Here is a 27,458-nt window from a genome sequence, read left to right on the forward strand (position 1 = left end):
TAAAACATAGGACATAAAATGGTTGTAACGATAAAGTAAAAGTATGTGATCATAAAAACTGTTGATACTGTTACATGTTAAACTGAGAGAAAGTTTGTTGTATTTGTTACATAAAAGGATTTACATTGTTTCATGTGTTTCTCAAAGTGTGCAACTTGCATAATAAGAGCAACAAGGGACTCAAGGTCTCAATACAATATCCTGGAAATTTACATCGTCAAATATTTGCCAGTTTGAAGCCGTACGCCCTCTTGGGCCTTCTGATGCAACGTCAGCTCATTCAGTCATACTCCTGCAGCATGCCAACAACAACTGTCCCTGAAAAGTACTTATTATAATAATAATAATATGACCTTCTAACGACGATGCACAACAGAGGCTTTGGGGTGCATTTAGCCTTGCGTGCTGTTTTCACCTACAGCATAAGCAAATTGCTCTTGAAGTGTCTTACATGAACACATTAACACAGCAAGATTCTATTTTGAATATGTTTAAGATGTGCACTTCATTGCATTAAGGAGCAGAAGGTTCCTCAGGATGGAGAGGAGTCCACCTGCACTATAGTTATGTTTACGATGGAAGCCTGCAGGTCGTACCTGAACATGGCCTTTTATGGTCTTCGGTTGACCAGATAGTGGATGCATAGCTTGAGCGTCCCCTATGGGTGACTGATGGTCGAATACCTAATATGGACAGGAGGTGATGTATAGGAGGAGGAGCAGGTAACCTTTAAGAAGTGTGGTCTTGCTCACAGGGGGTTAGAGCTTTTGGGGAATTTGGCTGAAGCTCTCCCAAGCGAACTGGAATTGGACTTAACTTTAACAGAATAAAGATCTCTTTGTTTGGTGAGAAGTCTTTTGTCACGGAGTCTCATTCTGCATCATCACCTGTTGTTCTCAAGTAGAAGGAGCCCTGACTAAACGACACTCTCATTGTGTTAAGAATCCACGAGTACAGGAGCTGACAAAGAATTTATCGTTCATTCCCTTTCTGGAGCCGATCCCGGCTGACATAGAATTCTCTCTCGCATTCATACCTATGTTCAATTTAGAGCAGGGTTCATCCTGGTCCTGGGTACCCACTGCCCTGCATGTTTTAGATGTTTCCTTGCTCCAATCAGGTGCGTTGGAGCAAGGAAACTTCTAAACTTCTAAAACATGCAGGGCAGTGGATCGTCCCCAGGACCAGGATTGAAGAACCCTGATTTAGAGTGTACAGAACATGCAAACTCCACACAGAAAGGCTCTTGGTTTCCAAACCGGTGACATTCTTGCTGCGAGTCAACAATGCTCGCCACCATTCCCCCAGAGTGTCCAGACTTTAATGAATAGTTAATCAGTTCTGTGTTAAAGTCAGTCCGTTCCAGATTAGCTCCGGATTTACAATAAGAGAATTGTTTTGTTTTTTTTCTTCATGGCTAAATCAAATGAGTCTATCTATCAATCATTCACACTCTCCAGATCAGAGATTGAAAAGAGATGGTGGTGGAGGTGGAGAAAAGGCTCCACCACACGTATCAGGGCCTTAACTCCAAGTCTCATTCATTGTACCATTAAGGCAATCGCTCAGTGGCTCAGGTTCAGTGGCTCTATCTAAGCATGTAAGCGCTGTCCCATTAAGGCTTAGATTGAGTGGTTATGCTTCTCCATCTGAGACTAATGGACGGATTATGACCTGAGAGAGAGGGAGAGATGACAGATGATTGTACCTGCCTGTAGTCTCCACGTCCGTGTCTTCATCTCTCTGTACCTCATTGTGCTCCCATGTCTGTGGTGTTCCAGACAGAATCTGTTCCACTCAAATCCACTGCGTTGGCATCAAAGCAAAAAAAAAAACCCTCTTGGCAACTTTTCACTTTCATGCAGAGTTTGGAGAGCAGTGCCACGACGGCAGCGTCGTTTCATCAGGGCTAAAAGGCTTTGTCATCCTGCCAAGATGCAAATCACAACGTACAATTATACCTTCATTTGGCAGCATCATATATGAGAGCGTCAGTCAGGTTTTCTGTTGCGATGGAATTGTTAAGATTACTGATCTGCAATATGAAAAGTATTTCACTTTTGTTTGTCTACATGTCTTACTTAACTGGTTCCCACTTCATCTGCTCGTACAATAAACTCTCTTTACATCCAGATTGTGATCAATTTAATTACTTTAAACTAAAGCTAATAGCAAATCTGAAAAATCTAGATACAACTGACACATTCCAGCTATGCCCTCAAATCACAACAATGCACGGCCTGAAAACTGTTGGTCGGTGTTGTTTTCAACTACAACACACAGTAGAGACACAGTTGGCTCCTCCTCCCCTACTCGCTACCAATAGCACAGAGTCTCAGACAATATACTTATTAAACGCTATGGCTGGAATGGCTTTTCGTAGACAGGCATATTTAAACAGAGTAACACCTACTCTAAAGTAGCATCCCATAGGTGCGATATCGCATACAGCCACTTCTGATACCTGCCCGACTGTAACATGATTGTCCGAGCCCGTCTGCTGCCCCTACAAACTGGCCAAATGTTCCACCCAGAAATACAGAGCCCCCGAAGACATGAGAGAAAGAAAAAAAAAAAGACGAAAAAAAAAAAAAGTTTCAGTCAAAATCTTGAGTTTCCAAAAAATTATGACATTTTTTTTTTCATATTCGAGATCTCGACTTTGAAACTCGAGATAGATGTTTTTTATTTATTTATTTTGACAGAAAAAAAAGTAAATACCAGCAGAGGGCAGCATCTCTGCTGATAAAAACACAACCCCACACTTTGAGTGGCTAAATGAAAGGGCTAAGAAACTAATTTAGACTTTTGAAGAAGAGCTTTGAAGAGATTGGTATATTTCCGTGAGATGCATCTGAATTAAACAACTCCAATGTGGTAAAACGGACATTGTCTAACATTAATCTAACACTGTGATCGTATTGTCAAGATAAAGTATATTGAGCTGAGCTGTTTGCTAAGGAACTAAAATATGTTTCTTCTTTCTTTAAATTTCTGTGAACATGTTTTTGTTTTGCCAGAGCTTCGCCAATGTGTTCGCACAGATTGGTCACGTGGATTGATACATGGTTCACTGTATGATCAAAAACAGCCTCCCCCGCAATGGTCTGCTCCATAGAATCAGCAGATGGCGGAACGTAGTAATGGACTCAATTATTCAACCAAGCAATGTAATAAACATTAATGACATCTGGAACCGCAAGGGACACAAAAGTTTTCTGTTGCCTCTTGAACAACTATTACAGCTGTGTTGGTTCAATATGCAACACTCTCTATTTCTATGTTTTGATATGGGAAGATGAGTGACAGCTCAAACACCAGCAGATGTATTTGCCCCCACTGTTTAAATACTACCTTCTGTACCCCAGCACTTATATTTGAGCGTTATTTTTCATCAACAATCGACTGGACGATCCATGGGTCATGACAAATAGGCTTTTCCGGAAGTTTCAATCACCACATCTTCCTGAGCTCAAAGTTTGTTAAATGTTGGACTTTTCCAACACGGATTCAAACATTGCCTTCGAAGTTTAAATTGAATCTATTACTGCATGATGACTCAGCAAACTGTATCTGCTCAGGAAGATAGGATGGAAATATGATTGAAAGCTCTGGAACACCTTCTAATGGACCTGGTGGCGAGATTTATTCGAGATCAAGCATAAACTGTCAGGTGTCAGGTTTGGCTCTGTGAGCCGGTGCATTAAATTGTCATCCATCACCTGCATTTGCTGTTTTCTGCGTACAACGTGGCTCAAATTTGTTGGTATAATGATGTTATGAAGTGATAGAAAAATGACAGCGTCCATGTTTATATGCATTCCTGATAAGACATTTTTAGACATTATAAGTAAGAAAAATTGGGTCCAATTATTCTTCGCTGTTCACATTATTTATTCTCACTAGGGATGGAAATGAAAAAGCGGTTCTAGTCTAGTCTCCCAGTGGCTCAATTCCTTGCCTAACATTTCTGCCGTCCATGATGCATTGTGTTGTTTAGAACGCAGAAGCGCTCCAAAGTTAGATCATACTTTAATGCGACAAGATGACACCAGGGCCGCTTGCAGATGCTTGCAAAACCAGGATTACGTCTAAGGCGGGAAAAACTTCCAATATGCACAAACATTAGTGTCCAGCCATGGCAAAAGGGTTCACATGTCTACTTCGGGACATTTGGAGTTATTTACAGATTCCAAAAGTGTGATATCTAAGCTTTCCAACAATGTCAAACCCATGTCCATCTGATCATTTTTGAGGAAGATGTGGTCATTTGAATGTAGGCACTCCTCAAACTGCTTTAGGGAGAAATTCAGCCTGAAAGATTCGACCTTCTTGAGGAGCCAGGCCAATAGCTGCTCATTTACATGACATTAACATGGTCACAACCCCCCACCCAGTCTAGCTGTCAGTGACATCTGTCTGTTAGCCCACAGGACAGTAACAGTGTAGCAGTTTGGAAAAAAAAAAGGAATGAATGTAGTTCATGTCAATGTAAGGCAAGGCAAGGCAAGGCAAGTTTATTTGTATAGCACATTTCAACAACAAGGTAATTCAAAGTGCTTTACATAAAGCATTAAAAAGCATAGAAAAGAGACATTTATAAAATCAGATATAACATCAAAATAAAAACAAGCAGGTAAAATTTAAAGATTAAGATTAAAAAATAAATTAGATACAAATAAAATAAAAAGATAAAAAATAAAATCAAGAGTATATATAAGGAATAGAGGTTACAGTGCAGTATTGGAAATTACTGAAATGCAGCGGCAAACAGAAAAGTCTTCACTCTTGATTTAAAAGAGGTGAGAGTTTCAGTTTTCTGGGAGTTTGTTCCAGATATATGGTGCATAGAACTAAAATAAAGAAATAAAATATATCTAAGTGTGTGAAGGAATATTTTCCAGACCATGGACTATATTATCATCTTCAATACCAGTTCCTCCCCCACAATGTGGCTGTACCCACTCTGTCCATCACAGTTGATATGCGGACTAAATGATGACATCACAAACGCACCCTCTTCTGCTTACTCTTCTGTGCTGTAACCTTTGGTGCTGGGCATGTGAAGTCTTTTGCCTCATCAGAACAGAAAGGCCTGATTTTTTCAAAAAGATACGTCTGCCTGTCCATGGTCAGTCCAGGTGGGGCCAGGACAGGAAGACTGTCAACAGGGGGCAGAACTCCTGGGTTGCGCAGTAGCTGAAACTCGATAGGCTCTGCATCACTGTGAGTTTGAGCAAGCACCACACCTGGTCTGTTGGCATCAAAGCTGTGACAGAATAGAAGCACACAACAGGATATTTCAAACATGGCTCACTGTTCACATGGAACACTATTATGTTCATTCATGATATTTTTATTCATAAAATGCAGAATTTTGAATATAAATACCTAAAGTGCTGATAACTCTTGATCTGTGGGAGCTTTCGAAAGTAGGGACTCAGATGTGTCTGCCAGTCGATGGCCTTTACTATCACTCTGCCATCTGCCGTTCCAACAAGCTGCGGAATATTGAGGCGACTTTCAGGAGAGCTGTGTTCTACTACCTGTTGACAGCAAGAACCACAATTAAAATAATTATTTTATTTTTCCAAAAAAATCACATTTTACACATTACATATTGCAGTCTATATAAGCATTTGGCTATTGTATAGAAATCAATTTATACACATACCAAGAGCCTTAGCCGAACTCATGTATTGACGCCACACTGAGGCCTTGGACACATGGGTTGGCAGCAACTTCACATGCCAATCCTTATGCCCAGGATTCTGAAAAAAAATAACAAAATACTTGTTTCAGATCATGGTTCATGTTAACAGGCACTTTATCACTGAATCAGTATAGATTGATCAGTAGTATTGCTTGAATTATGTGTGAATGCCACACCTTTATGTGCATGAATTGCACGTGTAATTAACACGTTCATTACACATTGTGTTAATCATGTGTGGTTCATGCATGCAAAGGTGTGGCATTCACACATCATTCAATGCAATGTTAGGTTTCGAACACGGGAGTTTCGTCTCAAAGCATTTGAATTATCAAACTGAACCTGCGGGTGTACAAAATCTCAAAGAGGGCCGTGACATGCTCCTCTTACGGCTTATAATACGCTCATCTGACCAAACAAAAGTTTCGATGTGCGCATCATTCTCATTGTAATAATACAGTACCGAGCTAGCGAGCTAAGCAAGCCTAGCTAATAACAATGTACCCAAACGGCGTTATGAAACGCACAGTGGATTATTAAAAGACAGCGTCACTATGTGCGTCTGTATTCAAACACAAAGTTTATGGTTTTAAGACCCACAATACTGTGATTTGAAGCATGTAGTGGCTTCTTCAAAACTTCAACTTGTGTAATTTTGAAAAAAACGAAAATCCCTAATTTTGGAAAAAAAAAAACGTTTTCCTGTTTTTCTCGTTTTGCGCTCGGCCGACTTGTTGCCTTTTGGTCCGTGGCGGGTCACATTTGTCCACAAAGCATGTAATTACTTTGCATGAATGACACGTTTCTCCCAGCAGCGCGGCTAATGTTAACCGGTCATCTGTTGTCAAAGGTAAACTCCTCCTTTCTACTGCATTAGCGCAATTTGTTTCATTGTGTAAACCTGCTTTCACTTTTTGAATAATATCTATTTATTTCTATTTCCATCCATGAAATTTTGTTGACTGCCATGACTTGATGACTTGTATTGATTGTATTCGCAGAGATAGTACTAGTAATGATATATAGTAATGAAGTAGAACTAATATATTTAAGTACTCAAATGCTGTATCTGTACTTTGGATTTTTTTTTCTCATACTTCTATTCGTACTTCACTACATATTGTCAATGAGTTTGATGCTTTTACTCCGATACATTACACAGCAAAGTAGCTAGCTACCCATGGTTCCTGACATGCTGCGGTGTTCATTTAGCAGCTAGCTAACGTTATCTAGCTGGCTATCATAATACAACATTTCTACTTTCAGTACTTGAGTAGTACATTTTAAAATTAAATTAAACTACTTGTAATACCAAAAAATCCCAAAAAATTTGAATATTTTAGTAGTGCTGTCAATCGTTAACGCGTCAAAAGGTGTTTAATTGCGCCAACGTTAACGCGTCAACAGCGTTTAATGGCGTCAGCGCTAACGGGCGACTGACTGGGAAAAGACGCGCGTGACGTCATGTTCAGGTGACTCCGGATTGTTAAAATGAGTCTGTAAAGTAAACCTAAAAACAGAGGCACACATACACAGTACACAGGTACGCTGGTCATTTGTAGCGCTGCTCTTTTCGTTTAATAAACAGACCGCTCCAGTTCGACTGCAAGCGCGTTAACGGCGCTAAAAGGAGCTAATGCAGCTAACGGAGCTAACTGGTAAACGTTGCCTGGACTCCGGTGTTGGGGCATTTAGGGTCGTACCTATGTTTCCCGGGTCCTATGTGTCCTATTTTGAAAAAGGGTAGGGTTAGGATTAGGGTTAGAGAAAGGGTCCTATGTTCCCCGGTCACATAAAAAGCGGGGAACATAGGACCCGGGCAACATAGGACCCGGGGAACATAGATACGGTCCCCATGTAAACATTACGTCATGCGCTATTTGGAAACGCGTCATGCGTCAACGCGCCTTAACCTTTTGCACAGCACTATATTTTAGTACTTCCACTTACGTGTAGTGCTTAAAGAAAACTTCAAGTTCTACTGAAGTCACCTTTTGATAGAGATAGCTTTTAGGCTGCACACCTTCTGCAGAGGTCCGTGCTGCGGGGTCTTGCGTGAGTATCAACAGGGCTTTTATCAGCACTTTGATCTCATTTCACAATGGGTAGACAACAGACATTCATCTATATTTAAAAGTTACACACTGCAGCGTTAAAGTAACAAAGGAACTGTCATATTCTGTATCACAGTTCGGATGTAACGATGACGAAGTACTAGCTAGCTCTGAGGAAAAATAAGTGTCCTTACTAGCTGCATCTTAAAAACAACGGCATGCAAACACGCGAGGGACGTTAGAGTAGTTTATCGCCGCTTTAATCCCCAAAATCATGTTTTTTATTTTAACTATGTTAATATTTCAGTGCAAAGTTCTAAAATAGGACAAGTAAGATGAAAAACCATCTCAAACTGTGTCGCTTTAAGAAGCAACATGGGAACGCAGTTGGGCATCGCTCATTTCTTAGCCGTTAAAAAAAATATGACAATGGGAAATGACTAATGCATCTGCTTTATATAACACAATTGCATATACACTTCATCCCCAAGTGCTATTTTCCTGATGCTTGCGTTTAGTTTTACTATTTTCATCAGCTGTGTGTAATCAGGAAGGCTGCTTGTGACAGATTTGGGCTTCTTTATTGTGGTTATTAAACTGGTATTAAATTTAATTCCAGGTGGCATTATAAATGTCTTTAAGTTATAAATTTGACTTTGTGAAACGTGCGGATAATCTCAATGCGTTTGCAGCGAGCAGCTTCTGTTCAAGCAGAAAACAGGTGGGAGAGAGCTTTTATCTGCACTGGTTAAAAATACAGAGGTACCAGATGGAGGAGAGAGAAGATGAGGGAGTGGAGGAGGGAGACAGTGAAATAAATACTTTTTGATGTGTGTGTGTGTGTGCGTGCATGTGTGTGTATGTGTGTGTCAGTGTATGGGTAAACATCATGTGGCCTAAATAATTCCTGGTGTGTTATTTGGTTGAGTCCTGTCCTGTGTTTTGTTTCGCCTCAGTCCTGAGCTGCTCCATATTATATCCACTGACAAAACTGAAGATGTTTGGTCGAGCATTTGGCAATAAACAATATATATACTGTATATATATATATATATATATATATTTTTTTTTTATGGATTCAGAAAATCATCTGGACACACTCCATGACACTCGTATTCAATTATGTCACTGATTAACAACAGTACAAGCATATGGAAGAGTTTTTGGGCCACAAATTGAAAGAAAGAAAAAAATAAATAAAACAGCACGAATTCTGAGAAAAAGAGTCAGAATTCTGAGAGTAAAGAAAAGTCAAATTTCTGAGATTAAAGAAAAACATCAGAATTATGAGAAAAAGAGTCAGAATTCTAAGATTAAAGAAACGTCAGATTTCTGAGATTAAAAGAAAAAGTCAGAATTCTGTGGAAAAATATCAGAACTCTGGGATTAAAAGTCAGATTTCTGAGATGAAATGAAAACGTGGAATTCTGAGAAAAAAATCTGAATTCTGAAATTAAAGAGAAAGTCAGAATACTGAGATTAAAGAAAAATTCTGAATTCTGATATTAAAGAAAGAGTCAGAATTCTGAGGGGTGAAAAATGCATAATTCTGACTTAAATGTCAGACTTCATGCTCTTTTATTTATTTTTTCTTTCTTTCAATTGTTTTTGGGGTTTTTTTTTTTACATGTGGCCCTAACACTCTTCCGTACATGCGCCGCCACTGTGTGGCTTGAAGTGTCAACCTCATTTCTACAGATGTGTGAGAGGAAAGCGTGTTGGAGAACAGTGATACTGTGCGGATAAGTGAAGGCACAAGGTGTTGAAGCCACACATGGGCGCTTAGCGATGCATGTATTCCGGTTCTCTATTGAAAGATTACTGAGAGTATATTTTGCTGGGTGTGAAATGGCTCTTGGTGGGTGTTTGTGTGTGTGGTCTGTGGCTGTTTTAGAAACCTGACAGAGAGCTAGTGATATTTAATGGATTCTTCACAGCCAGCATGAAGCACTGCAGTATTCATGACCAGCAGTCATGAACAGGCCTCAGATCAAACAACATGGGCTAATTGAAAAGCTCCTAAAAAGCCTTTTGTTCAACACTTTCCTAATCACAATTCTCCTTTCTTTCCTCTTTGTATATAAAACTGCCTTTGGTCTTGTCTGATCTGACATAAATCTGCATTCATTTACTGTAGTTTCTCAGTAGAGCTGTCCACAGACAGGTAAAAAACACACTGTTTTCAGAGCTGGGAGAGACACTGAGACACTGGTGCCCATATGAATAGATTATTGGAAGAAACTTAATTTCTGATGATGTTCAGAGATGGAGTTCACCAAGAATGCAGAAACCGTACCAAAAAATAATCAGGCTCAGTTTACATAAGCTGCATTTCACAGAGAAACTACTTTTGCAAACAGACTCCAGATCAGTCGTCCTCTTCTTAATGCTGGCGGGGAAGAGACGACACGAACACATCACCCCTATTCTGTCATCACTACCCTGGCTTCCTGTCACGTACAGGATCCTGTTCAAAATGTCCATGCTTGTTTTTTTTAAATCATCGCAAAATACCGCGCCACTCTGTTTTGACAGAGTTGTTGCACCATCATGCTCCTGTCAGAGCGCTGAGGTCGACATCATCGCAGCTTCCTTGATGTTCCTAGTTCCAGACTAAGAACTTGAGGGGACTGAGTCTCGTCTGTGGCAGGAACAGGAACAGGAACAGTCTGCCTGACTATTTTCAGTCTGCACACACACTCAAAAGTTTGAAGTTTCTGCTAAAAACCCATTTATTTGTTTTGGCTTTTAATACCAGTTGAACTTTTATTTATTTTCTCTTATTTCTTATTACTCTTTTATTATCTTATTGTTCCTCCTCATCTTTTTTTATGTGTTGTTTCCTTTGCTGTGTTTTTACTCATTTTATTTAGTGACTTTTGTTTGTGTGTTTTATTGCTTCCTTTAATTTTATTTAAACTTGTAAAAGAGGAATTGTTTTGTGCTAATACATTTGACCTTTTTATAAGGAGCTCTGTTCTTGAGGTGTGCAGCACCACACAGTTTGGTATTTCTCTGACAGAAGTGAATACATGGCCAATATCGACGATCATTCTTTTTATTTACAAAAGCAGCTTTTGTACTTTAATGAAGGAAGGAGTATTGTTGTGTCATGGTTTTTGTGGTCATTTAACCATCAATATGATCAATCAAGATAAATCTGATTAAACAATTGCCATATTTTTTTTAACCATTATTGCGTATATAGTTTGATTTACTGAATTTGCCCAACATGAAATTGGCAAAAATATTGGTTCAAATTTGAGCTGAAACAATTACTTGATTAATCGATTTCTTTGAATTGATTTCTAAATTAATCATCAACTATTTTGACAATCGATTAATCGGTTTGAAGCTTTTTTTCCCTGATATTAACAAGATTTCTGATTGTTTTAGCTTCTTAAATGAGAATATTTTCTTCGTTTCTTTGCTCCACATAACAAAGAAATCATTCAAACTGAATCATTTTTGTTGGACCAAACAAGACATTCGAGAGCACTGTCATTTCCATTTTTCAAAGTTGTATGATATTTTATGGACCAAACAATTAATCGTGAAAATAATCGACAGATGAATCAGTTAAAAATTAACTTTTGATTTGACAGTGCTGCAGCAGAAGTGATTGGCCTTCCATCTTCACATTGCAGTTTGCAGTTTTTCTAACAAAAAACCCTTTCTTCGGGAAAGGGTTTTTCAGAAGCAAATGGCTCCAGGTAGAACCTCAACCCTTGTAGAAGAACACTTTTGGAACCCTTATTTCTAAGAGTGCATACGTTTCTTTCTTTCTGGCATCATGCTCTCAATCCCTAAGTCAAATGACCCGACAACAACACAGAGCAGGAGAGGAGGAGCAAAGCTGCACCTTTTGATGAAACTGAGAAACTAAACTAAAGTATAAAACCCAGCATGCTAGTATTGATTCCAATAGCACGGTTGGCATCAGTGCCATCGATATTTGGATCAATCTGTTCCACCCACACTGTTTCCTCATCAAGGCCTTGCTACCATCCAAATTATGGTGGATGCGGGTGTTCCTGTATGAAGTTCATCCCCAAACAAACACAACCATTCACAAATCTTCATCTGACATTGAAAGAGGAACAAGTCAAGTTAGACAAAGAAAAAGACAGTTTTTCTAAATGCAGGGAGGTTGTTTGGCAGTTAAGAAAGCCAGGGATTGTAGCTCTGTGTATCCTGGAAGTGTCTTAATGTGTAATTTCCATCTCATTGTGTGAGACACGTATTCTATTCAAGCAAACAAAAGATGAAAAACTGAAAAAAAAAAGGTGACCTTTTTCTTTTTGTTCTTCCTAATAAGCCAAACAAACCAAAATGTAAACTGTGATACAGCGGCTGCAAATATAAAACGATGCACCTTTAAGTGCTTCTGCAGGAGAAAATATGACCATTTATTATTAAACTGTGATCTCACTCCAAGACAATAATGATGCAATTTATATATAAGCCTAATAGAATAAAACAATGAAGTTGCGTGTTTATTTTTGATGCTGCCTGTGTTATTATCTTATTACATTCTAATAGAATGCTTTCCTGCCTGCTCAAGACCGATTCTATCAACACATTTAAATGATGAACTGAAACATCTTAGTGTTTGTCCGACATTGATTTTCTCATGGTGACGCTGTCAACTTTCACAGCCACATATTGATTGACGTTTTTTTTTATATACTATTTGAAATAATTGAAATCTTATTTAAGTCTCCAGCTGTATGCAACATAATATGTTGCATACACATATTATGTGTGTATAGAAAAACACATCATGTTTCATGGTGAAACCAAGGCCAGGCACCTTAATAAACACATCGTTACACACACATAGTTTTTACCACTAAGGTGTTTAGATTGTACAAGGTGAAAACCATGTGTGTGGACTGATTTGTTTCTGTGTTTTTGGTAAAACACAGAATACACACAAGCAACAAGCTAATATACACATATATAGAAAAAGTAACACTCTTCACCTTGAGCGCAAAAAAATTGCGATCCCTAAAAACTGACCCTCTCCAACAAAACTAATAATGGAATTCTTTAAATGTCAGACGTTCATATGCAATTACACAATTTGTAATTTTAAAAACACAAAATATGATTAAACTACACAATGATAACCTTTACTTTGCATGGATTATTTCACAGATTTTCCACAATGCAATTTTTTTTTTTGCTTCACGACTTTCTGCATAGTGTCATTTACTCCATTTACTGCCAACAACGTCCCATAGTGTAAACCACAATCAAGCAACAGTTTTTTTCACCTTAAATTATTATTATTATTATTTTTATTTTCCAACATCGATCCTGATCATGAAAAAAGTTAAGTTAATCATTTTCACTATTTCCTGAATAGACCTCCGCTGACCATTTATCATACAATGACACTTGTTGAATTGGCACAGACTTGGGCTTAAAATTATAGAGTTGCCAGTTCAAGACCCACCAGGTCAAGGGCTAGGGTACCCCTGAGCAAGGTACTTAATCTCCATTGATCATTGTTATTTGGACACTCTAAATTGGCCCAAGCCACAAGTGGCCACATCCAGTGTCATTGTCAAGCCTGGATTAATGGGACCTTAATGGGAAATTACCAGGAAAGTTACATCCATGTAAACCAGATGACCTCAGAATTAATGCATAATAACATGGTATGCATGTATAAAAAAGGGGGTTTCCGTGGTCATTCTTTAAGGTGAGTCAACATTTTAAAATATAATTTAAAGTACAAACCTTCAGCAAAATGTCATGCAACACACAGTAACACAGATAAATAAAAGATGAAAAGCCTTAAAGGGCCCTGAGGTTCCATGAGGATTTAGACGCTGTACCAGCATGAATGAAGAAGAAGAATCTGTGAAAATGAACAAATTACCCATGAGCTGACATTTACAGGTAAAGGATCGCTGTGAATCTCTGCTCTCACTCTTTCTTCACTCTCTCTCTCTCTCTTTCTTTCTTTCTTGCCTGTCGCTTATATCACATGAGGCCAAGTCCCCGACTGCACAGCCAAATACAAACACACTCCCACAGGTCCCTGCGTGTCACAAGATGTGATGGATTACAACAATCAAACAATATTTCATGAGTCCCAGCTGGCTGTGAGCAGACAGAGCCATTTAAATTTGTAGGAGAGGAGCGTTCCCTTTGTCTATTTCTGTCCCCGCTGCATCGCCGATGAGTCACGCTCACGACTGCGTGTCTCTGATTCAAAGACACATAATCACATGGCAAGGTCTGCTGATTAGAGCCAGTGGTTTGGATGTCATTAATTTGACATTTTGAATTTAAATAAGTAGACATTAAGAGAGAAAAGCTTATTCAAAACGACCTTCAGATGTTTTCTTTTTTCTTTCAGTAAATGTCTAGACATGTCGTACTGTGCCACTTGTCTCCTCGTGTGTTAAGTTAACAAGGTCAGTGTCACCAGAGCCTACTTGAGGTTTGAATGTCCTGAGCTCCTCTCATCAGATGAGATGATAATTTCTCACGCTCTCATATTTGAGAAAGATGACTCGAGACAATCTCTGAGACTCTCTGCTGACACCCACACGTGTTTTATTGTGTTTACGTCAAACTCTTTTAGGCCCCTTTGGGCGTTTCCATGACGACTGACCGGAAAAAGACGCGAGTGACGTCATGTTTACGTGACCCCCGATTGTTAAAATGAGTCTCTAAAGTAACGCTAAACTTTAAAAACAGAGGCACACAAACGCAGTACACGGGTGTGCTGGTTATTTGTAGCGCTGCTCCATAAACAGACCGCTCCAGTTCGACTGTAGGCGTGCTAACGACGCTAAAGGAGCTAACGCAGCTAACTGAGCGAAATGGTAACGGTGCTTGGACTCCGGTGCCGCGACACAAAACACTGCATTAGGCTCATTTTAACAATCGGGAGTCATGCTCAGACGTGAACATGACGTCACACGCGTCTATTTCCTGTCAGTCGCCATGGAAACATGTCATGCGGTAATTTTTGACGCCGTTTACGCCGTTAACGTGCCTAGCACTAAAATTTTTACATACATTTTCTTAAGGTCTGTCAACACAAATTTGCGCAGAATTTTTAGTGAGGACTGTCACAGACATAATGCATACCCTAACCCTAACCCTAGCCCCTTGCCCTATTAGCATCACAACGGAAAGCCTAACCCTAACCCTAGCTTAAATCCACTTCTAACTCTAAACCCTAAAACCAGGTCTGAACCCTGACCAGCCATGTCTCTACTTTCCCAAAATGAGCTCACTCCGTGTGGTTTATATGGTTTTTGGACCTCATGAAGAAGATTATCAACAAAAACTTTTTTTATTGTCGCATACACTTGTGTATAAATATGAGGTCAATATGGGCCACACTGGATGAACGTATGGCTGTTGTCAATTTAGAGTGTTTCATTAACCCAATCAATGGGGAATATGGGAATTGGGTACCTTGCTCAGAGGTACTCCACCCGTTGACTGGAAGCGATTTCACCACAGCAAAACCCTCCAGTTACAAGTCAAGTTCCCTTCCCACTAAAGCCCAATATATACTCCTGCGTAAAGTGCTCTGCGTAGGCTACGCAGAGTCCTCTGCGTCGACGCAGAACCTGTCGAAGAGCCTCTGCGTCGTCTCCGGGTGCACAGAATATTTTTTAAGTGTCCGTCACTCCGTCAAGGGACAACAGAGTCGGCAAGAGCTGCGATTGGTCCTCAGCACAGGCCGAGCGAAGCTGCTCTGTGCCGGCTCACAGTGAGCAGCGAGCGTCCACAGAGGGCGGAGCTGAACACCGCCGACTTCGTCGCTACCGAACTATAAATACGTCATATCTTAACACACACAGCACATGTTTAGACTCTAAATGGCCAATTTCTCGCCTCAAATTATCTTAAAACTGCGTTCCGAGACATAGAAAAGTGACAAACGGCCTCTGTTTCAACAACAACAGTCTTTCTCCCTCGGACGCCATTGCTCACTGTAGCCAAAAGCACAACAACCTTGCACAGCGACCCCTACTGATCGGGCGGGAAATTGCAGCGCCTATCCATCACCACGACACAGAAGTATAAAGGCTTGAGTGGTCTACGTGGTGACGCAGACGGATAACGCATTACGCAGTCGGAGAAGTATAATGTGGCCTTAAGTCATGGACTGCCCAACCAATAACAACACATATACGTTATGTAAAAGTCCATTCTTCTGCTTTACATCTGGGGTAATTTGTCAACGTCTGTATGAACCTGAATAGATTTTCTTCTCATTGTCACATTTCTATGAGAAAACACAACAGGTGAAAACACCGTGAGAAGCAAATGAAAATTCCTTCTTGTTAAAAATCGTCGCAATCATCAAGGGAAATTGTGTCAGGTCGTGCAGTCGCGTAAACAGAGACTGATGATATTTCCTGACCCGGTGAACCGCAGACACGCTGTTATGTTGTTATTATTATGCTCATGTAATTACATTGATTTCTGACATTAGAGACAAACACCTGAACATGATGAGTCTTTGTCCTTGTACTGACAGTAACGCAACGTACTGTATATCATCCTTTCCAAGAAGAGCCCAGTGGATTCAGACAGATATCATGTAACAAAGCCAGGAATACAAGCCAATTAACAGCAAATGCTAGGTAATTGATTTGCGCTGCCAAGTGTACTGCGAAAACCAGCCAAGCTTTGTGTTGACAAGCTAATGAGGACAGCATTGTTGTGTTACAGGATTTTTTGGATTCTGCTGTGTGAGGCCCAGGTATTCACTCATGTTGTGGGGACTCATTACTGCCTTACACAGCCTCATTATGGCGACTTGTTTTCCCTTAGAGGGACTTAAAACGTCCACAAATATTATGAAGGTGAGGACATGTTAAGTGGTTAGCATGTGAGGTCAAACCTGCTGTCGGCGGTTGTGTCATTTTGTTAATGTTTGGCTAACATCTTGCCTGTTAGCGCTGTAGTTCTAGCCTTTTCATTTTACTTTACTTTATAGGGCCCTATGCGAAATTTCATTTAGGGGTAGCAGGTGCTTGACTATTATCTATAAAAAACATTAATTATATTAATTGTGTCTTATTCACACCAAACCAGTGTCACTTTAACCATAGAAGTCACAAAAGTGTATTTATTTGCACTTTCGTATTTAAAATGAAGCACTAAGTGTGCTGATAGTGAACTTGAATTAAACAACCAATAACTTAGCGATATCTAGATGTCTTTAATATGTTAAAATGGATTTTCTTCAAACACAATTGAGGCTCTAAACAGCCGCTAAGTTTGCTTATAATTGGGTCAGCTCTGTTCCTTTGTAGTAAAATAATAACAAATACTAGTATATAATTTCTGCCACTGGGGCTCTGTCTCTCTCACAATCAAAACTAACAAAAGTCATTTACAAAGGTAAAAAATACTCTGCAGTGTCTCAAGGGGATATCCGAATATCTTTGATAGGATAGGATAGCATGTCACATAATATCCAGTCAAGTTTGGTTTTTGTAAAATGACGACGGCCCGACTGCAGACTAACATAATCAACTCAGGGCCTCAGGCAGTTACCTGGTTTGTCTGCACTGTTGCGACCTATCTGTGTCTCGTGTACAAAAGAGTGAAGTGTGTGTGTGTGTGTGTGGGGTCAGGGTGACTGTGACGTCTCATTTGCACTGATACACATGAGCGGCGGCAGCAGCAGCAGCAGCAGCATGGCAGCTTGTGATGCTTAACATCTCAGCGTGCAGGAAGAGCATGTTGAGGCTAAGTCTACGTTTTCGCGACAGGCTCTGTCAAATTTAACGACTTCATGACTGTGTTTCATGTGACGCCGTGTGTCCATCCGGCTTCTCCTGGTATGATCCCATTTGATATAGGCAGGGGGACATCCTGGCCAGCATCACATGCTCCTATTACATCAAATGTTTCTGCAGTTGTCATCCTGTCAATGTCAGTCTTCACTTTTTTCTTTCTTTCTTTCTTCTCTTTTTCACCCTCTATCCGTACGCCCATGTGCTGTTTATTTTGCTCTTTGTTGTTTCACACCATGTGTGCTGCTGCTTTTTCACTCCAATTCAATTGTATTAATTGCCTGCATGTTCCTTCCCTTGTGTAATACAAGTGATCAGGTGTAACAAAATAAAAGGCCCTGAAACAACTCAAGTAGCCAAATCAACACATCATTCAGAGCAGAGTCTTTTTTTTTTCGCCTGTTAATTAAGAAGTGGTTGTCTCATGAGACTCGCATACTCATTAGCCCGTATTAGCTTCGCTGGTCACATGACAGGGCGGTTTGGTGAGCTTATATCGAGGATGTTATCTGCTCCGTGACAAGTTTGCGTCACATCGCAGGAAATCTGTGAGGAATTCTCTCCAAATTTGGAAATGAAATGGTGGTGTCTTATTTAAACACAAATCACCTTGTGCCTTCACTGTAGTATTGTTTCTTTTCCGTCTTTATATTTCCATATTCATACACTTTATTCCATGTGTGTTTAGGCCAAGGGAAAGACACTTTTGATCCTCTGTATGTACTGTACATATAACAGAACTGACAAAAACACTTTTTATCTTTTTGTTTGTTGAAATCCATTGCTGCTGTTGATAGCTTTTCAACAATTACATACCCAAGTTTTATGGATGGTTTTTGACGTCAAAGGCCAAAGATCACTGACACTGAGAGAAGCAAATCTTATCCCTCCTGTAGAGGATAAAGTGGCAGACGATGGATATGCATGTGTTATACCGTACATACATGAAGTTAAGCTCATTGTTTTTGTTACTTCTTCTCCGTCTCCAGACAAAAGTATTCTCCCCGCGCCGCTGCTTTCCTCCGCCGCCTCTTTGAGAGACCAGGCCGCTTTCTTCCAGTCGGAAACCATGCGTCCGGCCAATGACCCGAAAGAGCGCGACCCCTCGCACGTACGGATGCTCAACGATGTGCTCCGCGACCTGGAGAAGAGCTTCCTCATCCCCCAGACACCTGCGGGAGTTTACAGGTAAGAGAGGAGTTACTCTTCCAGGTACTGCTTTGGTGTATTCTGGTAGCACTAAATTATTTCAACATCTTGTTGCGGTATAAATATGGGACAAACTTCATTGATTAAACATCTCAATACATAACACACACACCAGTTTAGCTCTGTCTTCCTCTTCCTCCAAGTCATAGTCATAACTTCCTGTATGCGAGCACTGTCTGATCTCTGTCAAACCCCATGCTTCCGTGCTTATTGGTCAATACATAAAAAATACTGAGGTTTGATACCCAGTCTGAAGTTTGGTTGACATCCTATTATGGGGTGCCGAATGTAAAAATTCAGTCACACTTTTCTAAAATCTCCAGATTTTATAATACATCCATGACAGCCTGTCACAGGTGTGGGCAGGTCTGTAGACGCTGACAGGCTCGGGCTATTTGCATATTTTCTAAACATTTAGATTTAGCATTTAGATTTAGCATTTAGATTTAGCATTTAGATTCAACATTTAGATTTAGCATTTAGATTTAGCATTTAGATTTAACATTTAGATTTAGATTTAACATTTAGATTTACTATTTAAATTTAGATTTGCCAGTTAGATTCACCATTTAATGTGTACCTCAAATGTCAATAAAATGAGCTAAATGTGAGAAAAGTGAGGTAAAAATTCAAAATATATCAGCTAGACAAGTGTGACTGAATTTTTACATTTGGCACCCCATATCCTACACTTGACCTGCAAATTTCTTCTGGCAGATGTGCTGGCAGCCTGTGAATGGATATGACAGATGTGAGATTGAAAAAGTGATGCATTAGCATGTGTGAAAATAACTTAAGGGCAAAATGTTAGTGTAAAGCAATTTGAGTGGTGATTAAGACTGAAAAAGTGTGCTATAGATACAAAACAGGACCATGATGATGCACATCGATGCAATATAGCAAGTCGTTTACAAGACATCCCTCAATGGACTGGTCATTTTACTACAGTAATAATATAATAATAGTATTATAATGATAGGAAGGTTATATTATGGTAAAACCATCTTATTTCTATATAAATGATCAGCTTTTTCATAACAATAATAATTGAAGTAATAATTATTCATATCCAGGTCATCGCTTGGTAATTACTATAGATTACTATCAGTGTAATAACATAAACATAGCTCATCTACTGCTGAAACCCTTATCCCTGCCTTCATCGTATCCAGAGCACACAAACTGCAGTAGCATCTTCTACAGCACATCTTCCAAAGTCCTCAATAAATTACAGCACATCTAGAACGCCTCCTCAGCCACACTTGTTCCCGTGAGCACATCACCAACCCCGCCACCCCCATCCTCTCCAAAACCTCCACTGCCTTCCAGTCCAACAACACATCCAGTTTTAAAATTCTCCTCTTGAACTGACCTGGCTCCATCATCACACCCCCTCACGAAGCATCCGTTCATATGACGCCAACCATCTCTCCGTACCACAGAGGACCAAGCAGAGGACCTGGGGCGACCGAGCTTTATCCATAGCCACCCCCACCCTCTGGAACGCTTATCTCCCCGAACACATCTTTGACCGCACTGACCTCTGAAAACTTCATCACCGAAGCGCATCTCTTTAAAATTCAAATTCAAAACTTGTCACGTTTTTGACAGAAGAGAGAGAGACCAGGAAAAATAAAGAAGTTGTATCAAGTTATAGGTTTACACAGGACCGGTCTTAATTAGTTTTTACTTTAATTATAGCAAAATAATAATGACGAATAATAATCGACTCAAAGCTGGATCTGGGTCCTGCAGCCTAGAAGAAAGAAAGAGAGAGAGAGGAACCCTGAGTGCACCACAGAATGTACCCCAGCAGCAAATAAGAGATTATCAAAAAGTAAGCTTTTAAATCTAACTTTAAATACACAGAGAGTGTGTCCACCTCCTGAACTGTCACTGGGAGCTGGTTCCACAGGAGAGGAGCCTAGTAAATGAAGGTTCTGCCCCATATTCTGCTCTGACAGACTCTGGGAAACACAAGTAAGCCTGCATTTTGTGGCCGAAGTGATCTGTTGGGAAAATATGGTAAAACTAGGTCCTTAAGGTATGATACGGCCTGATTATTAAGTGCTTTTTATGTGAGGAGGAGGGTTTTAAATTGAATTCTAAACAGTACAGGGAGCTAGTGTAGAGAAGCTAACCCCGGAGTGATATCGTCTGTCTTTCATTTCATTTTAGAGCCCCAAAAACTGAGAAGTTTTCATTTGAAAACAGTCAAAACCTTTGGAAATAATGACAGTTACCAGTTACCAGTGTTCATACCTCTCAGCAAACACTGTAGATCCACACACATTGACCTTGCTTGTATCCAGATATACTGTAGTTATTATTTTTGGTCTGTTGTGTCGGACTAGCTGTGTCCCTTGTTCGATATTTGAGACTCTCTACTAAGACTCTGTGGGATGTTACGGTCCTTCAGAAACATCCAACTCTGGTTTTGTTTTGTTAAGTGTCAGAGACCTGTTCACTTGTTGAAGACTGATTGTCTTAGTCCTGTGAGTGAATAGTAACTTCCTTCATAAATGAGTGCTATTAAGCACTAATGCGTTCCAAGCATGATGGAGCAGCTAATCTTAGCTTGGATTCTAATGGCAGTCTAGTGCAATTAACACGTCTGTTACTGCCATAAACTGTGAATAACACTGAACAGCAAAAGCCATTTATTCTGTGGGAATCGAGTGGAGAATTACACAGCTAAAGAGATAGGGAAGGGGGTGTATTTGACACTATGGGTGTGAAAGTCAGACGAAATAGAGGTGTTACTGGTAAACTATTTTTCCTTCGAGTGGAACGGTTTAGTTTGGTGCAGTACCGTACATATTTTTTGTGTGTTCATTAGGAATAATACCAAAATAACCAGCCCCATGGTGTACTCGAGTAAAATGGTATGGTAAGGTTTTGAATTATTTGTATTATTATAGTCGAGTGTGAACAACATTATCTTTGAATGTTGACGCTGAAACAATCACGCCAAGAACATTTTTATTATTAGCTTGTCAATTATAGCAGTTCTAAGTGTAGGTAAATGGTGTGGAGTTATGGGCACGGCAACTTGTCCAACTCCCTCCAAATGCAGGAGCAATGGCAGTGAAGAAACATCAATCAAGTGCAGACTAATTTGCCCTTTAAATCACTTGTGGGACATTTATATCCCAGGTGTCTCCATTGGACTTTTCTAGGGCAAGTCATGCATTAACCCCCACTGGCTGATTGGTTATTTGACTTTAAAGGCATCAAACTTGCTGACTGATCTTTGGCTTCAGTGTTTCTTTTCAATGTTGTGATGTAAATTCTTCAGGACACTGAAGGTGGCTGAGGGACAAACGGCAATATTGGATGATATAAATCACTCCGATTTTGAATATAGCCAAAGGAGAGAGATTTCTATTCAGTACCTCTTACAGCCATGTATGGGTTACAGTAGACACAATAATATGTCATTTTTAGGTTTTGTAAGGAACATATTTTTTACTTTTTTTTAATTATAAATATTGTTATTGCAATATCAGTATGGAATATTGCGATATAATATGAAGCTCATTTTGCACCCGCCCATATTTTTCCCAAATAGTTTTTTCACTTGGCCCCCAGGTTATTTGAGTTTGAGATCACTATTTTAAACTTCTTTTTTTTATTTAATTAAGGAATTAATGAATTAATTGATTCATTAATATATGTATTTATTTATTTATTACTTAATCAAATTATTTATTTATTTATTTATTTATGTGTTTAGTGTATTTTGGCTTCTCCCAGTCTAGGGATCACTACAGTGGATAATCAACACTCGTGATTTGACAGAGATTTGGCAGTTAAAATACTTTTCTTTTTTTTTACTTTTTTTTTAATGAAGTAAAATAACTTAAATAATCGTAACATAATAGAAATGCACCATCCATGTAGAAGTTGGTGTAATATTTGTGGAATTTGACTTATTGATTAGATCTAATAAATCAAATCAACTGTACTATTATTGTCTACAACAGGGGCATTTTTCAGAGACAAGACAGAGATAACATACATTTACAGAAAATAAATAACAGAATTAAATGAAAAATATTGCATCTGCCCTAAAATCTCATAAAAATGTTGGAATATTATAACATAGGTTAGACCAGATACAACAAACTAGTAACCACAGTACACACAATGTGGAAGAGTAAATGTGACGGTGCTTATCAAGAACTGTCAGATTTATAGCTTCCCTACAGAAAATTCAGGTTCCAGAGCTTTGCTTGTAAATTTTCCCTCTCAGTTCTTCTTAATGTCCCTTTTATTTCCTAAAGAGGATGAGCTGAGACTCTCTCACTATGAAGCTTAAGAAAAGACCTGCAGAGGCACCGCGCAGCTGTCACTGTTGGATGGATGCTGCTGCTCCTCTGTGAGTGACACCAGGGACCGGCCGACATAGTTTAAACCCAATTTGTTGTGTAGCAGAGGGAGGAGGCAGCTTCAATTAAGACTGGATGTCAGGCTGCCGAGGGCCGCACCAGTCCAGGGCTGATGTCTTCATGTTGCAGTGTGAGGTGCTTCAGAAACGACTCTTTCATAAGTGGATACTCGCAGACAGACAGAGGGCAGCTCCAGGGCACACACACACACACACACACACACACACACACACACACACACACACACACACACTCACTCATTACTCTTCTTGTTTGTTTTCTTGCTTTCTTCTTTTGCTTTCAGTCATTTTCATGTTTTACATACACGTTAGTACAATCATGCAACATACTACCTGGATAAGTATAAGCCCACTTCCACGGTTACTGTCCATCAACATAACTGATATAATGAAACTAAAAAGATAAATTGTTGTGTTTCTATCATGAAATATCCAACCTGTTCTTCAGAAATTGTATTTTCCATTATTATCTAAGAGGGTGGTTGTAATTCAGTAACCCAGTGAGCTAAAAGGGTTGCCATGGCGACCCAATTATTACCCATTGTTAAATCACAGTGACAAGAAGTTATTCCTCCCCATTTAAACAGACAGGGATTTAGAAATGAAAGGCTCCATCCACATTGACAAGTGTTTTGTATTGTGTTTATTTTCCAACTGTCTTCTTTTGTTTGGGTTTCTTTTGTGTCAAGGTGAAAAAGCAAACCCCACACTGTGTATTTAGCTGTAGAAGTCCAACAAAAATAGGAGGTGCGCTCTCTCCCTGTGTCAAATTCTTCAAACACAGGCCAGATTTCCTCGCTCAGATCTTCACGGCAGACAGAGAAACAGATTTGCTTTGTTCCATTCAAACGTCTTGGAAGCTAATGGTAGAGTGCCAGTAAGACCTAGTAGCAAAATGGAATCCAGCCATCGTTAATCTTCTCATTTATACATGTCAAAATGTCCTCCATGAAAAAGGCCTGTATTGACAATTTGTCTGTTTCAGTTTTTCTACCTTTCTGACAGACGCACATTTGTTGTGGGAAAAACGACTTCCAATGACTTTCCAATATTAATAGTCCTTAACCCATTTTAGCTGATATCAATAACTTTTAGTTTTATTTATGCCAAATGTATTTTTATTATAACACAGGGAAGCAGTTAAAAGTATGTAAGATATTTGTTTTTGATGTTATTATTCTGGTGTTTGAGGACATGGTATAACATGAATGCTGCTTTCTTCATTTGAAAACAGGCTCTGTCAAGCAATACTGTCAGACCTGAATGAGAGAGCATTTGTGTGTATACAGCAGCAGGGAAGGAGTGGACAGGGGCAAGAAGAGTATCCCATCAAACTGCTGAACAACTGGAATTTTTGAGTAGTAGAATCCACTCCCGAACCATTTTGAGTGCCACTTCTTGTTCTTTTTTTCAGTCATACTCTAACATGTTTGCATCTGCCATAAAAAACACTTGCTGTGTGCAGTGTGGGAATGTCACCAGCACTAACAAAATGGAAACACTGCTTTTATTACAATAGCTCAGACAAAGGACTAGAGGGCAAATCACAGGTTGGGTTTAATACTTCCAAGGTTTAGCGCACAGAAAAGCAGCGATATCCAAAAACCCACAGGTAAAAGGCTAAATCCTAAATAACAAAACTGGGTCACACACTAGAAAACCATCACAAGGGGAAACTGCTTGATCTCTAACTAAAACACAGATAAGATGCTCTGGTGCTGTCTAACTAAAACACAGCTTGAATACACCAGGGAAGTGGGTTAACAAGAGATAGGTGTGGCTAATTAGAGTAGGGCAGATGATCAGCACAAGTGGGATATTTCATTGTCTATGGGATCCTGGATTTAGGTTGTTCAGTTTGTGACTGAAATGATGATGTTCATTAGAGTATTGTGAGGGATGCAGCCTAATGGCCCAGTTGAAATGGAACTAGGCTTGAAACCAGATGGTTAACAGGTCAAGGGCTGGGTTACCTCTGAGCAAATGGGAATCCAGTGTAAAAAAAAGGATCTGCTGTGGCAACTCTTACAAAAGCAATTCAATCATTTCTACTGTCAGGTTTCTCAACACATATATTCTCAACGCATTTTCAACAAGTCCCCGTAAATTGTATGAAGGTCAGTGTTGCTTCGCACCCTACAGCTCACAACATGTGTGCGTTCGCAGATGAAGAATCACTCCATTTACTCTGTAAGACTGGCCATTCAGCCACTTCAAGAGAAATCAATGGACTTTCGGCCCAAGGAGAATGACAGTCTGCAGTCTCTGCCGTTCTGAAATACATAATGATGACTCGGCACGCCCCGAAGGCTCTCCTTTGTTTATATGTGTGCTTTGCGTTCAGATGCGTGTTCTACTCAAGTGACAGGAGGACACAGAGACAGATAGAAGCGCCTTCAAGGAAAATAACTCATATGGTGCAGAAAGTTTGTGACGGAGAGAAAAAAGCAGAGGTCAAAACATGAAACATGTGCTTGGTTTCAGTGGTGAATGTTTGAGTCCATGAGGGTTAGGTTATAGGGCAAAGACTGTGGATATAAAAGTCTGTGGTGTCTGGAACGTGTATTCCCTTGAACGGTCATCAGGGACTGACTGAATTGTGAGTGCACTTGTGAGAAGATGACCCTACTTTTAATTGTATTCATTCATTTTCATACGTTCTCCATCACAAGTTTCAGTTCTTCGTCAATATAGCATGGTTGTGTAGATTAGTGATTCCCAAATACTGGGCCATAAGTTGGAGCAGTAGCTTTCACTGTTGCCTTACAGCATTGGTTCTCAAAGTGCGGCCCGGGGGCCAATGGCGGCCCGCAGAAACATTTCGGATGAATTACAGTTGATAGTTTTAATCCAGGAGGTACTAAGCTTGTTTAATGTTTATTGGACATTACTGGATACAGACCAATACGTGTAAACTGTAGAACTGCAATCTGGTCATTAAAATTATTACAAATGGGATTTCTTTCTGTTTTTTTTCAGTCCAACGTTGGGTTCCTAAATTGGCCCTCAGGTATCAAAACTTTGAGAACCCCTGCCTTACAGCAAAAAGTGGTGTCCCTGTCGCAACCTGGTCTGACCGTCATACGTTTACCCTGCGATGAACCCCAGTGTGTAACCCACCTTTCATCCGATGTTAGCTGGAATTGGCACCAGCAGCCCTGCAACCCTCATGTGGAGGATAAATCAGTAGATGATGAATTGTTAGCCTTCATTGATCGACACCTGTGAATCAGATGAAACATGTATAGTCTTTTGTTCAGGGTTAATTTAAAAGCACTCAAAGAGACCTGAGGTCTTTAAGATTCATGATTACAAGAAGATGCGGCAGAAAAGAGGGATACCTTTTTTTGTGAATACGGTGCAGTCTTTTGGAATATTTAGAAATATGTTTCACGACTATGCAGGGTTTCTACCCTCATTTAACAGTCATTGTGATAGGTGTGGTCTTGTTGGGGACATTGGGGCCTGTCTCCACTCCCCCTACTGTCTGTTAGTGGAAAAAACAACCTTGCAAGATCAGGGCCACCAACCAGGAGTCCTCAGAATTAGGGGGCCTTGCGAGAAACACATGGAAGAAGCACGGCACCTAGCCAGGTACCAGTTGTAGGATCAAGGCAGCGATTAGCGAGTATAGAAAACTGTTGTCAGAGGAATGAGGACGAGGAAATGAGTGAGGGGCCACACATGAGTAAACATCGGACCGGCATGTTTTTGAATTGAGCAACACAGAAGCATGCAAAATGGTGTATTATGTGGATTTGTCAAGCTAAATAAAAATGATATGGTAAACTCCCTTTTCTCTTTATGTCTCTCTCTCTTGCTCGATACAGGAACCTGTTGTACAGCCTTCCAGGAACGACTCCTCAGTTTTCCATCCTCAGGTTTTCACAGGAAGCCGTCCTGCACTGTAACGTCACCAGCAAAGCAGTCAAACGCAACTCCAGCGATAAGGAAGTGCTTTGCCGCAGCACGGTGAACCAGTCTCTGTCGCTCATCCTCAGGGCTGTTCGGTCGGCCGAGCGACTCGTCCGTTTCGGTTTGGACCTGTTTGAGAACTACCAGAGTGACGGGAAATGATCTCAGCCAAGAAAATCAGGTCAGATGTATCCAACAGCAACTCCAAATCCAACACAACTGATGATGTTGATAGCATTGAAAATACCTGGGGAAAATTCAAACACGATTGACCCACAATTGAAACTCCTCTCACCAGATTGGAGAAGTCACATTCTTGCAATATCTAAGCCATTAAAAAGTTCTCACCTCTCTCTACAGGTTTAACC

General features: G+C 40.0%; 1 protein-coding gene across 1 annotated transcript in view; it reads left to right on the top strand.

Moving 5' to 3' along the window:
• The window catches only part of naaladl2 (N-acetylated alpha-linked acidic dipeptidase like 2), a gene marked incomplete at both ends in the record, with an annotated part of 253,223 nt that extends 225,971 nt beyond the window's left edge, over positions 1-27,252 (top strand). Inside the window, 2 exons of the mRNA XM_083888090.1 lie at positions 18,545-18,743; positions 27,006-27,252. Of these exons, the coding sequence (XP_083744216.1) occupies positions 18,545-18,743; positions 27,006-27,252 (446 nt within the window). The remainder of the gene's footprint in view (positions 1-18,544; positions 18,744-27,005) is intronic.
• Positions 27,253-27,458: the final 206 nt, after the last annotated feature.

Source organism: Microchirus variegatus (assembly GCF_963457635.1).
Source record: "Microchirus variegatus genome assembly, chromosome: 4".
NCBI lineage: Eukaryota > Metazoa > Chordata > Actinopteri > Pleuronectiformes > Soleidae > Microchirus > Microchirus variegatus.